We start from the raw sequence: 13,605 nt of genomic DNA, 5'->3' as shown, positions 1-13,605 counted from the left end.
GGCTAGCTTCAACTCCACTTGCCTCTGCCTCCTGAGTATGGGATCAAAGCCGTGCCCCACTGCAGTTTAGCTATTTCATCCTTGCTTAGCTATTTCAGCCTTTCTCATGGCTCCGTGACATCACCAGCCGTGGAGCCAGGATCTTATTCCATCCACGGCCCCGCATCTGTGCTGCTTCTCAACACTGCCTCACTCTTGGCTGTGAGCAGGTACAATACCCAACACACTGCCTGGGAATGGCCCTCTCCTGGCCCAGGGCCTCCTTCTCCTAAGTGTCTACCAATTACTCGGTTCCTCCTCCTTTCCAGGATCTCTGGATAGACTTGCCAGCCCTGCTCTGTATCCAAGCAGAAGGTGCTTTTCCTGGTCAAAGTCAACTGCTACGGAGCCACAGCAGGGTCAAGCCTTCAGAGCAGAAGAATTTTCCTGCTTTCCCGCTGGGAGACAAGGTCTTTCTGAGACTGTCTCACTGTGCAGTTGTCTGTAGACCAGGATGGCCCCAAACTTGCAGGGATGCTCCTGCCTCTGCTTCCTGATTGTTCAGACATATGGCACCTGGCTTACTCATTCTGTAAAAGATGTTTTTTAACATTTATTTATGTGTGCATGTGTGTGTGAGTGCATGTGTGTGTTTGTGTGAGTGTGTGTGTATGTGAGCATACTATCATGCGCATGTCAAGGTCAGAGGACGACTTGCAGAAACTAATTCTCTCCTTACACCATGTAGGTTTGAGGAATTGAATTCAGGTCATCAGGCTTGGCAGCAAGTACCCTTAGGCAAGCCATCTTGCCAGCCCAACAAAGTCTTTAAATTGTATGTGCTTACATAAGCTTAATTTCATGTCTTACCAAGAATGAGTCAGTAACACAGGAACTTCCTGTGTCTATTAACTGCTCCCTCCTCCTTCCTCTTCTGGGGGAAGATATGCTATTATACTCAGGAACCTCAATGAGGTGATCCTGCTGAGGAAGCGGTTATGATTTCAGATTGAAGACTAGCCTAGGAGACTTTCTTTTTGTTCGATGATTTCTCCTTCTGCCTTCCTCCAGCTAGGATGGTTCATTTAGGCCCAAGAGACTTTACAGGTAACACAGGCAAGAGTGGGAACAACAGGAGGGACAGAATGGCTGCCTCAGCCTTGGTGGTAACGGAGAAGGCCTCATTACCACAGTAACTGAGATCTACTTGCCCAATCACTCTACAGAGTGCGCACTCCAGAAACAGATGTGGAAGGCTCCCCACTGTGCTTAAATCAGCACAGCTGGAAGTAGAAGAGCAGTCTCAACCAAGGCCTTAATAACAGATGTGAAGCACAGTAAGAGAGGGGGCTTCCTCCATTTCTCCCTTTCACAGCCAGGACCTTTGGGAAAAGACCTACAACAAGATGAGGGCCTTGCACCACAGTGCTGGCTCTTCCTTCCTGTCATGGAGCTGCAGCACTGCAACCGATCTCTCAGATCAGATCAGCCAGCTAACCGATCTAGCAAATGCTCCTTTCTCACTACTCAGGACTACAGATGTAAAAAAATATGGTCATGCAGTAAGGACCCGGCAGCATGGCAGAGCACACCGGAAGGGTTTGCTTTGCTTTAAGGATAGGGTGTCCTATTGTATAGTTCTGACTGTCCTACAACTCACTCTGCCGACCAGGCTGTTCTCTAACGCACAGAGAGTTCCACTGCCTCTGTCTCTGTAGTGCTGTGATTAAAAGCGTGTGCCACCAAGCCTGGCTGCAAGTATTCTTTTATTGATTTATTTATTTTTATTTTATGTGCATTGGTGTTTTTGCTTATATGTATGTCTGTTTGAGGGTGTTAGATCCCTGGAACTGAAGTTATAGACAGTTGTGAATGGCATGCCATTTAGGTTCTGGAAATCAAACCCAGGTCCTCTGAAGAGCAGCCAGTGCTCTCAACCACTGAGCCATCTCTCCAGCTCTCTAGAAGTATTCATAAATACACTTTCCAGCATTAGTCTTTCACAATATTTGTATAAAACTGCACAAAACTGGTCCTCTTGTGGGATGGAGGGTGGAGCGGACTAAGTTCATGAAAATTACCTATGGACAAAGACAGCACAGAGCTGGAACAGGACACGCTGGGAGATGTGACAGCAGGACTACAAGAAGACAGGCGCCCTACCACCCTAAAGGCAGGTGAGCTCTAGAGCAAGTCTCTTTTAATTAGTGATTATCTTCATGTGCCTGAGTCTCCTGCCCCTTGCAACTCCACCTTTCAGGTCCCGCTGCCTCACCTCATCTTTGGGACCAGGCCCATCAGGGATTCCACAGTCCTATTATGAATCTGCTTCACATTCTAGTTTCAAAACATGCATGTGTCTTTCTGATATAGTTTCATTCTCCTTCATACATCCTGTTATTTTACTTGAACATTTCTCAAAATGACAGAGATGGAACATAAATTATAAGGAACAAGGGGGTCTTTAAAGTATTTTTTTAATTCTCATAAAAAATACCAGCTATTGCTTACCGTAGATCTGCTTTGAATGGAGCCAACTCAGGGAACAATAACCCAGATTCCAGAGTATGCTCTGCTGCCTCCTTGGCCTGGAAAAGCAAGAGCAAAACAATTACCTTCCCATCAGATAAAGACACATACAACTGATAGGAAAGACCTTCTAAAAGTGGCCAGTGCCCTTCCCTTCTATGTGACTACTTTGTATACCTCAAAGGATTAAAGTGAAAGCATCAGGTTATGGGGACAGGTAGGTGCCTGCTGGAGTCACAGGAAACGTACTTAGGCAGGGGCACACTGGCATCTGATCTGCTGGAGAGATGTAAGCAGCTGGTTAGGCAGCTGGAGAGCTATGTGAGCACCAGGACCAGCTTTCTCCTCCCTTCTCCCCTGGCACGGGGGAGGGACCAATGCCCTCAGCTTCTGTAGACATTAAGAATGTTCAGGTAACTCAAGCTATAGAAGATCAGTTGGGGGAACAGATGTGAGAACTGGTGATGAAGAACATCTAATGGCTTTGCAGAGGTTTTCTACTACATAGCAGCTAAAAGAGCTGAGAAAACCCGTATCATTACCAGGATTCATGTTCAGTAGGAAGGGGATGCCAAGGAGCTGGTGACTACAGCTACAGTCTCTCTGACATCTACATCATACACAACCTTTCCACTGTCAACTGGCTTCCTTCAGGAAAAGTCCTACTGGCTTTGGAAGGCATCAAGCCGTTTCTTCTCATCTTACTGGGTCAGATTTAGGAATCCAACTCAGCATGGCAGGTTAACCGCAAAACAGCAAGGAAGAAAATGGTCAGAGAGCAAGGATACGCAGCTTGCCTAGGAAAGGTAAGTCAGATTTTCCAGCCTGTATTGAGTTTTAAACACTCAATTACAAGCGACTAACTATGCAGAAAATAAGCTTTACTAGTATCATTAAAATGCAGTGGAACAATCTGTTTAACTTCTAAAAGTATCTTGTCTAAATTATTAACAAAGTAATGACTTTCCTTTAACACAATCATGTTTGCAAACACTCATAAAACATTAGCAGCATGGCCACAGGCAGCAGCAGTTCAAGCGCTATACAGGCTTGGCTACCAAGGCCCTAAATCACATAAAAGTGAGTACTGCAAGGCATCCAAAGAACAAAATGGCTAGGATGATTTACATTAAAATGATGACTACCAAAACAGAAATATGGTACTTAAATTACCTTTGCCAGACTGCAAGTTTTAGCATAACATGCAATGCCAGCCAAAACAGCCTCAATAACAGCAGCATATATCTGGGATAAGAGCCTACTTTAGAAACAAAAAATAATGGTTAATATAGTATCACATAGTCTAGTAAAAAGCTGCATGCCTGGGGCAGAAGAGATGGCTCAGTGGTTGAGAGCACTGGCTGCTCTTCCAAGAGGACCAAGGTTCAATTCCCAGCACCTCAGAGCAGCTCACGATTGTCTGTCACTCCAGTTCCAGGGGATCAGATGCCATTTTCCGGCCTCCAAAGGGGCTGCATACACATTACACAACACACAAGCAGACAAAACACTCATCCACATAGAATAAACTTAAAAAAAAATTCTTTAAGAAAAGTTCTATGCTCATAAATGGTGGTCCATAAGGATCTTTTAAAAAAGACAGGGTTTTATATGTAGGGCAGTCTGGCCTCAAACTATTTTCTCACCTCCCAAACTGCTGGTATTACAGGCATAAAACAGCATGTCAAAAAAAAAAAAAGAAAAAAAAAAAAAAAACCAGCATGTCTGCCTCCCAAGAAATCAACTTCCAAATAAACCAAAAAAAAAAAAAAAAAAAAAAAAAAAAAAAAGTACCAAAATGGAACTAACTGAAAAATGGTTGGGCACTTGTCACTCTTGTAGAGGAGCTGGGTTTGATTGCCAGCACCCACCTGGTGGCCCACAACTATCTGTAACTCCAGTTCCAGGGGAGCTGAGAGCCTTTTCTGACCACACAGTACCAGTGCATACTACTCTTACAGAGAACAGGGGATTGATCTCCAGCACGTATGTCAGATGGCTCACAACTACTTGTAGCTCCAGTTCCAGAGGAGCTGACATGACTGGTCTCCTTGAGCACCTGTACTCATGTGCACATACCAATACAGACACACAAATATGCCTAATTTAAAAAATAAAAATAAAGCAAAATAAAATCAAGAAACTAGTTAGCTTATCTGTTTTGTTTTGTTTTGTTTAAAGCAACTTTCCCTATTTGTGAACAAACAGAATAAAATCAGTAGACTTCCTGAGCCTCTGTAACAGGAACAACCACCCAGACACCAGGGTTCTTGTGCACTGATAAAGACAGAAGGTCTTTCCAGAAATACCACCATACTGTTTTAATGTCTTCTCCTCACTAGATTGCTAAAGGTTTGCTGCTACTATGAACTCAGGGTAGGAATCTCAGGTGGTCAGCAAAGGAAAGACCAAGTTCAATTAAAAGAAACAGGGTCATGCCACTTTCCAAGTAGTTTGCCTGATTAAGGATGTCCAGGCTCTTCTCAGTTAGGACAATTACAGAGAAAAGGGCTCATCCACCAGACCCTGAAAAGCAAGAGGACTTGCTTGCAAAGGAATTGATAACTCTTCACAAAGAACACATATGAAATCCGTTAGACTCTTCTAATGGGTAGAAAGTAGACTGTAACATTTGGGCAATCCAATAAGCAAATGTCTCTGCAAGTAGAATATGTTGTCTAAGGTCACAGAAACGCACGGTAAACTTGAACTTGATTCTCAGCTTGGTGCCTCTTCTCTGTGCTTTACCACATTGTCATTTCCTTCAATTCCTTCCTACCCCCTGTCTCACACCTCTATTTTATAAGTCATAGATTAGAGTTGAAGCAAGAAAATGGAACAAAGAAGATCAAATAACAAAATGACAACCCAGGCATGGTAGTACATGCCTTTAATCCCAGTACTAGGGAGGCAGAGGAAGGCAGAGCTCCAAGGTTGAGGCCAGCCTGGTCTATAGAATGAGTCCAGCCTGGTCTATAGAATGAGTTCCAGGACAGCCACAGCAACATAGTCAGACCTTGTAGGATATGCTGAAGAGAGAGGCAGGAGAACCAGGAGTTGAGACCACCATGAACAACACATTTTTGTGCTAGAGAGATTGCTGAGTGGTTATGAGGAGTTGCAGCTCTTTCAGGGAATCTACATTGAATTCCCAGCACTCACAACCACCAAAAGATCCAACACACTCTTCTGGCTTCCCTGAGCACTAACCAACTCTCTCAATCTCTCTCTCTCTCTCTCTCTCTCTCTCTCTCTCTCTCTCTGTCCCTTCTCTCTCTCAGACACACAATTAAAATGAGAAAAAATGGTAACTCCACATATCAGTACCTCCTGGTTGTTAGCCATGCCATAGCAAAGGGTATATTGGTCAGAAGACGCCTGTCAGGTACTAAAAATTAGTTTGTCTACTTCTGGGTAAGACTAGAAAGATTTCTCCACACCATTACACTTGAGAGGATGATTTATGTATTTTGTTGTTACTATTTTAAATTTTGCTTTTGAGGCAGGGGCTCATGAGGCCTAAGCCAACCCTGAAGTTGTTATGTAGCCAAGAATGACCTTGAACTCTGGAGTCTTCTGGGTGCAAACACAGAGCTATAGATGTGTGCTACTACACTGGCTGGGATAAAGTTTTATATACAAAGATAGCCCCCTTACTGTCTTGGCTCAGATATCACTCAGTCCATTACTGGGTATGTATTTTTTTCCTCTATGCAAACTTCATTCAAATATCAACTAATTCAATACTACCCAGTCCCACTTGGCTTGCCCTATACAGAACTTTAAACAAAGCCTCACTACGTAAACTAATATCTGGCTACTAAGCCACTTAATGGCCTGACTGTGCTGGTGCCATCTTCACCAGGACTCCTCAAGGCCCAGGTCCCCACTGGCACTGTGATATGGAATATCTGACAGGGCCATTAATTACATCTTAATATTACTCCTTCATGATGGCACCAATGGATCTGGTGTAAGCAAATATCAAATGGTCCAGAATAAGGATTCCAAGCACAGAGGGCACAGAAATGGAAAAAAAGGTCAGCTTGCTATTAAAGTGAAAGAAATGTATAAAAAAGAAAAGCCCGAAATATACATTGTGGTTAAAGTGACATATAATCTAAAAATATAACCTTTTACTCCCCAAATTTTAATTATGTGGTAGGTACCCCAAAAGCCAGAAGAAGGCACCAGATCTCCTAAATCTAGAGCTACCGGTGGTGATGGAATGGCTAAAGTGATGACATCTTTTCCTGACTCTATTTTGTGTCTCCTCAGCCTTCCATCCCCTGCAGTCCTGACCATGATCAAGAAGTATTAACCAGAGAAACTGACATTTATGCAGACTAAAGCATAAACTAAAATAACCAACAGGAAGTGTAAGTCAGAAATAACTGTCACACATGTCTGGAAAATACTGCTAAGCTCTGAAGAAAGATGTTGCTCTGATCTCCCGCAAACACCTTAAAGCCTTTAAAGTACTGCACCCTGAGCTTCACGGCACCGTACCCCGGGTCCTCCCCAAGAGATTCTGCAGCACGAGCCGCTCTTGGTTACTGCCATCCACACTTCTCTAAGAATACCAACAAACTCAGATGTTTGTTCACGTCTCCCCCAAAACAGTGTCACACAAGAGTGTACCACATACACGTGGAAGTCAGAGAACAACTCAGAGGAGTCAGTTCTCTCCTTCTGTCTGCGCTTTGGGGAGTACCAGGCAGTAAGCACTCTTACCTACTGAGCCATCTTGCTACTCCCTCCCTTTATATTTTCTGACCAGGCATTTTATCATGGTGACCAGGAAAATAACTAATATGACCCTTTTGCAATGAAAAAAAAAAAAAGGAGACTGTTAACATGAAGTAAGCAGATGTCACGTGTAATAAGAGGTGTCATGTGTAGTACAGATGTCACCTGTAAGAAGCAGATGTCGTGTAGTACAAGGTGTCATGTGTAGGAAGCAGGTGTCAGGTATAGTACAGATGTCACGTGTAGTAAGCAGATGTCACGTGTAGTAAGAGGTGTCAGGTGTAGTACAGATGTCATATGTAGGAAGCAGATGTCATGTGTTGTTAAGAGGTGTCAGGTGTAGGAAGCAGATGTCACGTGTAGCCTCTGTCTGTTGTGCAGAAGCTTCACTATGACCAACACACGGTCTTTGAGAGCTTGTTTAGAGATTCTAATAGAAGAATGCAACTACTTGTGCCCCTTTGACCGACACCACTCCTCTCCAATTATAGAGACGGAAGTCATCATTTTGCAGAGTATCAGCCTGTGTGGGAAGGGACAGTGCTGTCTAATTAACCAAAATTAGCCTGATATTCAACAGGAATGCTGCAGCCAAATTACCCCCACATACACAGGAGGCTGCATTCTGAAGTGATCTATAAACAATTATTTGTGGCCAGTCCCTGGTGGCCTTTGCAAAGAAGTGGTCTAGAACTCAGATATGCTGGGCACTCAGGTAGGATACTTTTTGGAGCTTTGGTTTGCTGGTTTCTGGTCTGCAGGTCCCTCCTTCATATAAAAAGAGGGAAGTCCGTATTGAATAGGACTGTTCTAGAGTGCACAGCTGACTGAGAACACAGCTCTGGTCCACAAGCCTGAATGTTAAGTCCAGAAAAACTCTGAAGACCACACAAGAGACCAGATTTTTCCCAAGGAACTGCAGGTTTTGGTTGTCGAAAAATCCTCTATTAAAAAAATGTTTACTGGGCACAAGATGTAAGAGGGGAAGTGATGTCATCAACTGTATGGGCGCACACACAGGAAGCCTTGGAGGAGTTCCAGAGGGAGGAGCGGATGCAATGCAGGCAAAGCCCTCAGGTATGGGTTCCAAACGGAGAGGTCTGGAGACTGGCTGGGAAATATATGGCAATGTCTGCCTCATCACCAGATGTCCTCATCACTGCTGACCTCAAGGGGAAGCAGGAGAGCCACAAAGAGAAACTCAGCTTTGAGAAGAAATAGAACTAACACCAGGACTTACATCTGTCCAGTCGTCTGGGGCAGCTTGTCATCACCACCTGTAAAGGGAAATGTTTCCTCTTAAATTGAATACAACATATGCACAAACAACAGTGGTAGTTGGCTTTTTCCCAAGAATTTTCTTGGACTTTCAACCCTTTTCAACTCATTCCACAGAATCTTAACCTCTGGGATGTTTTTACTTATATTAAAAAAATTTTTTTTAAACTTTGAAGTTCTACTTTTTTATTTATTTCCTTAATTATCTGACCTAAGTAGTCTTTCTTTTCAGAGTTTCCTGGCTTTGGTATTAATGGCTTCAGATGTCCTGATCCCCGGGAAGCAGAGCTGTGAGCCACACTCGATTCAAAGGCTTTCCCCCGTGTCTCTGAATGCCGGAAGCTTCAAGCAAGCAGGGTGCCCCTCCTCAGCTTAGCCTTCCTAAAGAACACTGCCACAGGTCCTCCGTTATGGGTTGTCCTATCATGGCCTTTTCTCCTTTTCACACAAGCAGTTAGGCAGGAAGTCAGTCACGTTATTTAACTGTGGACCACATCCCCAGCTTTCTCAATCTAAGTCTCATTAATCTTGGCCTTTCTTCTGACACTGATCACAGGGGTATACACTTGGCTAGACCTCAAACTATAGGTTGAACGAATGTTTTTTTCTCCTGAAGTGCATTCTGTGAGGGATGAGTTAGACACATGAATGCTCTAGTTGTAGTCTGGGAGGGAGTCAAGGCCCACATGATGGAATTTTGCGTAAACTAGTAAATTGTACGTTAACTTCTCCTTTGTGGGAAAAACCCATTTGGTGAGAGTTAGTAAGATGACTATTTACAGGGACTTACCCAAATAAGGAACATGAGTAGCTCCAAAAAAGTACGTTCTTGAACATGCCAGAGGTCCCTTTGGTGAGACGCATTGAGCAACCTGAATATTGAAGGGAGGGGAGAGAAAGATGTGTATACTGGGAGCTGGTGAGCTGGCTCAGTGCATAACAGTGCTTACCTCACAAGCCTGGCCATCTGAATTCATTCCCCAGAACCCATGCAGAGGTGGAAGTAGGGAACAGACTTTACAAGACTGTCCTCTGGTCTCCACTCATGTGCCATGCACATACCCCTGCCCCACTTCATAAACACACACAATAATCAAACTTTCAAAAAGGAGCACACTTAGACGAGTAATGCTGAAGAAGCAAAAAGCAAATAGTTAATGGAATGAAGTTTAACTGAAACTCATTTACTTTTTAAAGACAAAGACTATTTAATTTGACTTAAACAATAGCATTTATTATGTGTATTTGCTTTTAAGTTTGGTTTTATTTATATTTATTTGTGCGAGGGGTGCATACAGGTATAGCATAGTGAATTGTGGGAGTTGGTTCTCTCCTACCACGTGAGTGCTGTGTGTGTGTGTATGTGTGTGTATGTATGTTAGCTTTAACTGTCAATCTAACACAGCCTAAAGACCCCTGATAAGAGAATGTCAGCTGAGGGATTTCCCAGACCAGGCTGCCCTATGATCACATCTCTCGGGAGCTGTCTTAGTTAACAGATGAAGAGAGCCCATCACTCTACAAGAAAGCCAGTCAGGCATCCGAGGGAACTAGGGCGCAGAGTTCTCCCAGAGGCTCCAATTCAGCTTCCAGCCCGAGTTCCTGTCCCAGCTTCCCTCGGTGATGAACTGTGATCTCAAAGCACGAGTCAAATACTTGCTTTGCTCAGTGTTTTATCAAGACAGAAAGGAAACAGAATACAGGGGTTGAAATTAGATTGTCAGGCTTGACAGCTAAAGTGACATCAGCTGCTGAGCCCTTTCACCAGCCCTGCGTTCACTTTTGTTGTTTTCTCTAACCCTGGCTACCCTGCGAGGTTGCCGGTTGCCATTGGATACACAGTCATACCCTGAAGATACTAGTGAATTTACAACCCATAAGGAAAAAGCAGGCAATGTGTTTGGGTTCGGGCTGCCATTATCATTCAGCACAGAGAATTCACAGTAAACACCTTGCCCGCAGGACAGGGGGACATAAAGAGCAGCTACAAATTTAGGAAACACAGGCTCCCAGCTTCATTTGAATTTCACCTCTGTAAAGAATAAGCTCCTATAGGTTTTAAGCTTTTTTTCTTGTCCCTGTTTTAAGATTTTTTTTTTCCTTTTCTTTTTTTAAAGATCTTCTTTTATACCAAGATAGAAATGAATGTTTGGGGCTGGAAAGATGGATGGCTCGGAGGCTGTTCTTCCAGAGGACAGAGGTTCAATTTTCAGAACACCCATAATAGCTCCCAACCACCTGTAACTCTGGTCCCAGGGGATTTGACACCCTTTTTTGGCCTCCATGGGCACCAGGCAGGCACATGGTTCACAGACATACATGCATGCAAAACATTCATACACAGGGAAAAAAAAGATTTATGTTCACATTCATTATTTCCCAAGTGTTCCTAAGATACCAAATACAAAATGCAATAATACTATCATTAAAAACGAAAGGTGGAGCTGGGCCCCTGTAAACCCAACACTCAGGGAGGCAGAGGCAGATAGATCTCTGCGAGGCTAGCCTGGTCTACAAAAGCAAGTCCAGGACAGCCAAGACTACACAGAAAAACCCTGTATCAAAACAAAAAACAAAAAACAAACCCAAACAACCAACCAACAAACAACCCCCCCCAAAAAACAAAACAAAACAAAACAAAAAAACAAAACTAAAGGTAGAGCTGGGCAGTGATGGTATGCACCTTTAATCCCAGCACCCTGAAGATCTGCTCAAGGCCAGCCTGGTCTACAGATGGAGTTCCAGGACAGCCTGGGCTACACTGAAAAACTGTCTGGAAAGACAGCACTAATGGTGGGGCTGCAGCAATGGCTCAGTGAAGGCACTTGTTCTCCGGGAGGGCCCAGCTTCGGTTCCCAGACACACACAGGGGCTCACAGCCATCTCAGTGGGCACCAGGCACATACGCTACACGTGCAGGCGAATCAGCCATACACAAAACAAAACAAATTTTAAAAAAGAGGGCCAGTGAGACATCTCAGCAGGTGAAGGTACCTGCTTGTAAGCCTGACAACTTTAGCTAGACCACTTGGCCCACACGGTGGAAGGACAGACCTACTCCCATAAGTACATATATATATATATACACACACACACTAAAATAAATAAATAAATAAATAGTATAACAAACAAACAAAACCCATAAAGGAATGCTTTAAATAAATAAATAAATAAATAAATATAAAACATAATAAAAAATAAATACATTTTTTACATAAAAAATAAACAAATAAAAAATGAAAATTAGGACACTATAAAAAAATAGGTAAATGTTTACAAATATTCATTCTTTCTATTTTAGTCTACTGACAGAAGCCATACCAGATACATGGCATTTTTCTCTATGATTTTTGTGTGTGGGTGTTTTGCTTGCATGGATCTCTATGGACCACTTGTGTGTTTGCACCCATGGAGGTCATCAGTGGGTGTCAGGTTCCCAAGCACCTGAGTTACAGAAGGTTGTGAGATACCACGTGGGTGCTAGAACTTGAACCTGGGTCCTCTGGAAGAGCAGCCAGTGCACTTCACTACAGAGCCATCGCTCCAGCATCTTCCTGAAATGACAACAGAATTCTGTTATAGAACATGAAACTGCTTTTGTTCTGAGCTTCCACACTTCAGTGGCACCTGTTAATTTTTAAATTACCTCCAGCTGGCACAGAAGTGGATAGGTAAAGGTCACAATTGACCTGATTTTTGCTCATTGCTTTCCCTCTTTACATTTTAACTCTGGAGCTTTACTTTTAAAATCACATTCGGTTTCTGTGTTTGTGTGCATATGTGCATGCAAATGTGCGCATGTGTGTGTACACATACCAGGCCAGTTTACAGGGAGTCAGTTTTCTCTTTCCATCCCCTGCATTCCAAGGACTGAACTCGGGTTGTCCAGACTAGTACACCCCACCCCCACTCCTGCAGAGCCATCTAGTCAGCCTGGGGAATGATCTTGATTCAAGGTCAATAATAACTTCCTTCCCATCAAACACATTGCTCATTCATGTTACAGTGTTTTTGATTTTTAGCATTTCCTGTAGATTCTTTAGCATTTCTAGTTTCCAGCTTATTCATTTACTCTTAAATGTTGTCTACTATTTGCATTAGAGCCTTAATTATTCATTTGCTTATTTTAAATTCTCTGACCAGGTCTGAGCAATGGCTCAAAGGTAGAACAGTTGCTTAACATTCTTAAGACACTGGGCTCCCTCGTACACTGCAAATAACAACAATAAATATAAACCCTATTTGAAAAAGTATAAAATATGAGCCCTGTCTGATTCTGAAGGTCCTATCACCAGTACCCCAAACCCCATCAGACAAGAGTGTTGCTGTGCTGCTCAAGCTAGCCTTGAACTTGCACCTTTCCTGTCACAACCTCCTAAGTGATGGGATAACAGACATCTGCCACAGACCTGGTTTGTTTGTTTTTTAGAAATAATGCATTTGTCTTTTCACACAGTTTTTCCTTGCCTTTCGGTGTGCTCTGTAACTTTCTGTGGAAACTAGACACAATAACTCAAATAACAGGGCCTGAGATAAGCAAGCTTTGGTGCAAGCCTTGACATTAATCTGGCTGTGTGCCCAGCTGATGTTTACTATTTTCCGTAGCTCCAAGTACCATGGGCTTCATATTCTTGTGTCTTGTGTATGTCTCTGTCGTTGAGTTTCCCTAGGAACTTCTTCTATGACCGCTGCTACTACACTGCAGACCTGTTTCGGTGGTGCTTAAGGGAATGGGGAGGGGGCATTTGTACCCTTATGATTAAATCTCAGTGTTTGGGTGTGTCTGTGACCTGGACTAGAACCTAGCTTTTTCTTTCTTTCTTTTTTTTTTTTGAAGAGATGTATTTGTTTATTTTATGTATATGAGTGCTCTATCTGCATGTGCACCTGCTTGCCAGAAGAGGGCATCAGATCACATTATAGATGGTTGTGAGTCACTATGTGGCTGCTGGGAATTGAAGTCAGACCTCTGGAAGAGCAGTCGGTACTCTTAACCTCTGAGCCGGTCTTTCTTCTAAGTGGAGACTCTGGAAAAATCTTTTATTTTGGAGACGAGGCCTTTATTATTAC

The 13,605-nt window shown here is 43.2% G+C and overlaps 1 protein-coding gene across 2 annotated transcripts in view; it reads right to left on the bottom strand.

The window, feature by feature from the left end:
• Dnaaf9 (dynein axonemal assembly factor 9) overlaps positions 1–13,605 on the bottom strand; it is a 128,076-nt gene that overhangs the window by 74,903 nt on the left and 39,568 nt on the right. The window contains exons 11-14 of one of the 2 annotated variants that reach the window (XM_021653657.2): positions 9,326–9,407; positions 8,498–8,534; positions 3,682–3,766; positions 2,491–2,567 (exon numbers count right to left, since the gene is read on the bottom strand). In XM_021653657.2, the coding sequence (XP_021509332.1) occupies positions 2,491–2,567; positions 3,682–3,766; positions 8,498–8,534; positions 9,326–9,407 (281 nt within the window). Of the gene's footprint in view, positions 1–2,490; positions 2,568–3,681; positions 3,770–8,497; positions 8,535–9,325; positions 9,408–13,605 lie in introns of both variants that reach the window. The other variant, XM_021653656.2, reaches the window with a different exon arrangement.

Source organism: Meriones unguiculatus, chromosome 18 (genome assembly GCF_030254825.1).
Source record: "Meriones unguiculatus strain TT.TT164.6M chromosome 18, Bangor_MerUng_6.1, whole genome shotgun sequence".
NCBI classification, from domain to species: Eukaryota; Metazoa; Chordata; class Mammalia; order Rodentia; family Muridae; genus Meriones; species Meriones unguiculatus.
This window is presented reverse-complemented; position numbering and strand designations above follow the sequence as displayed.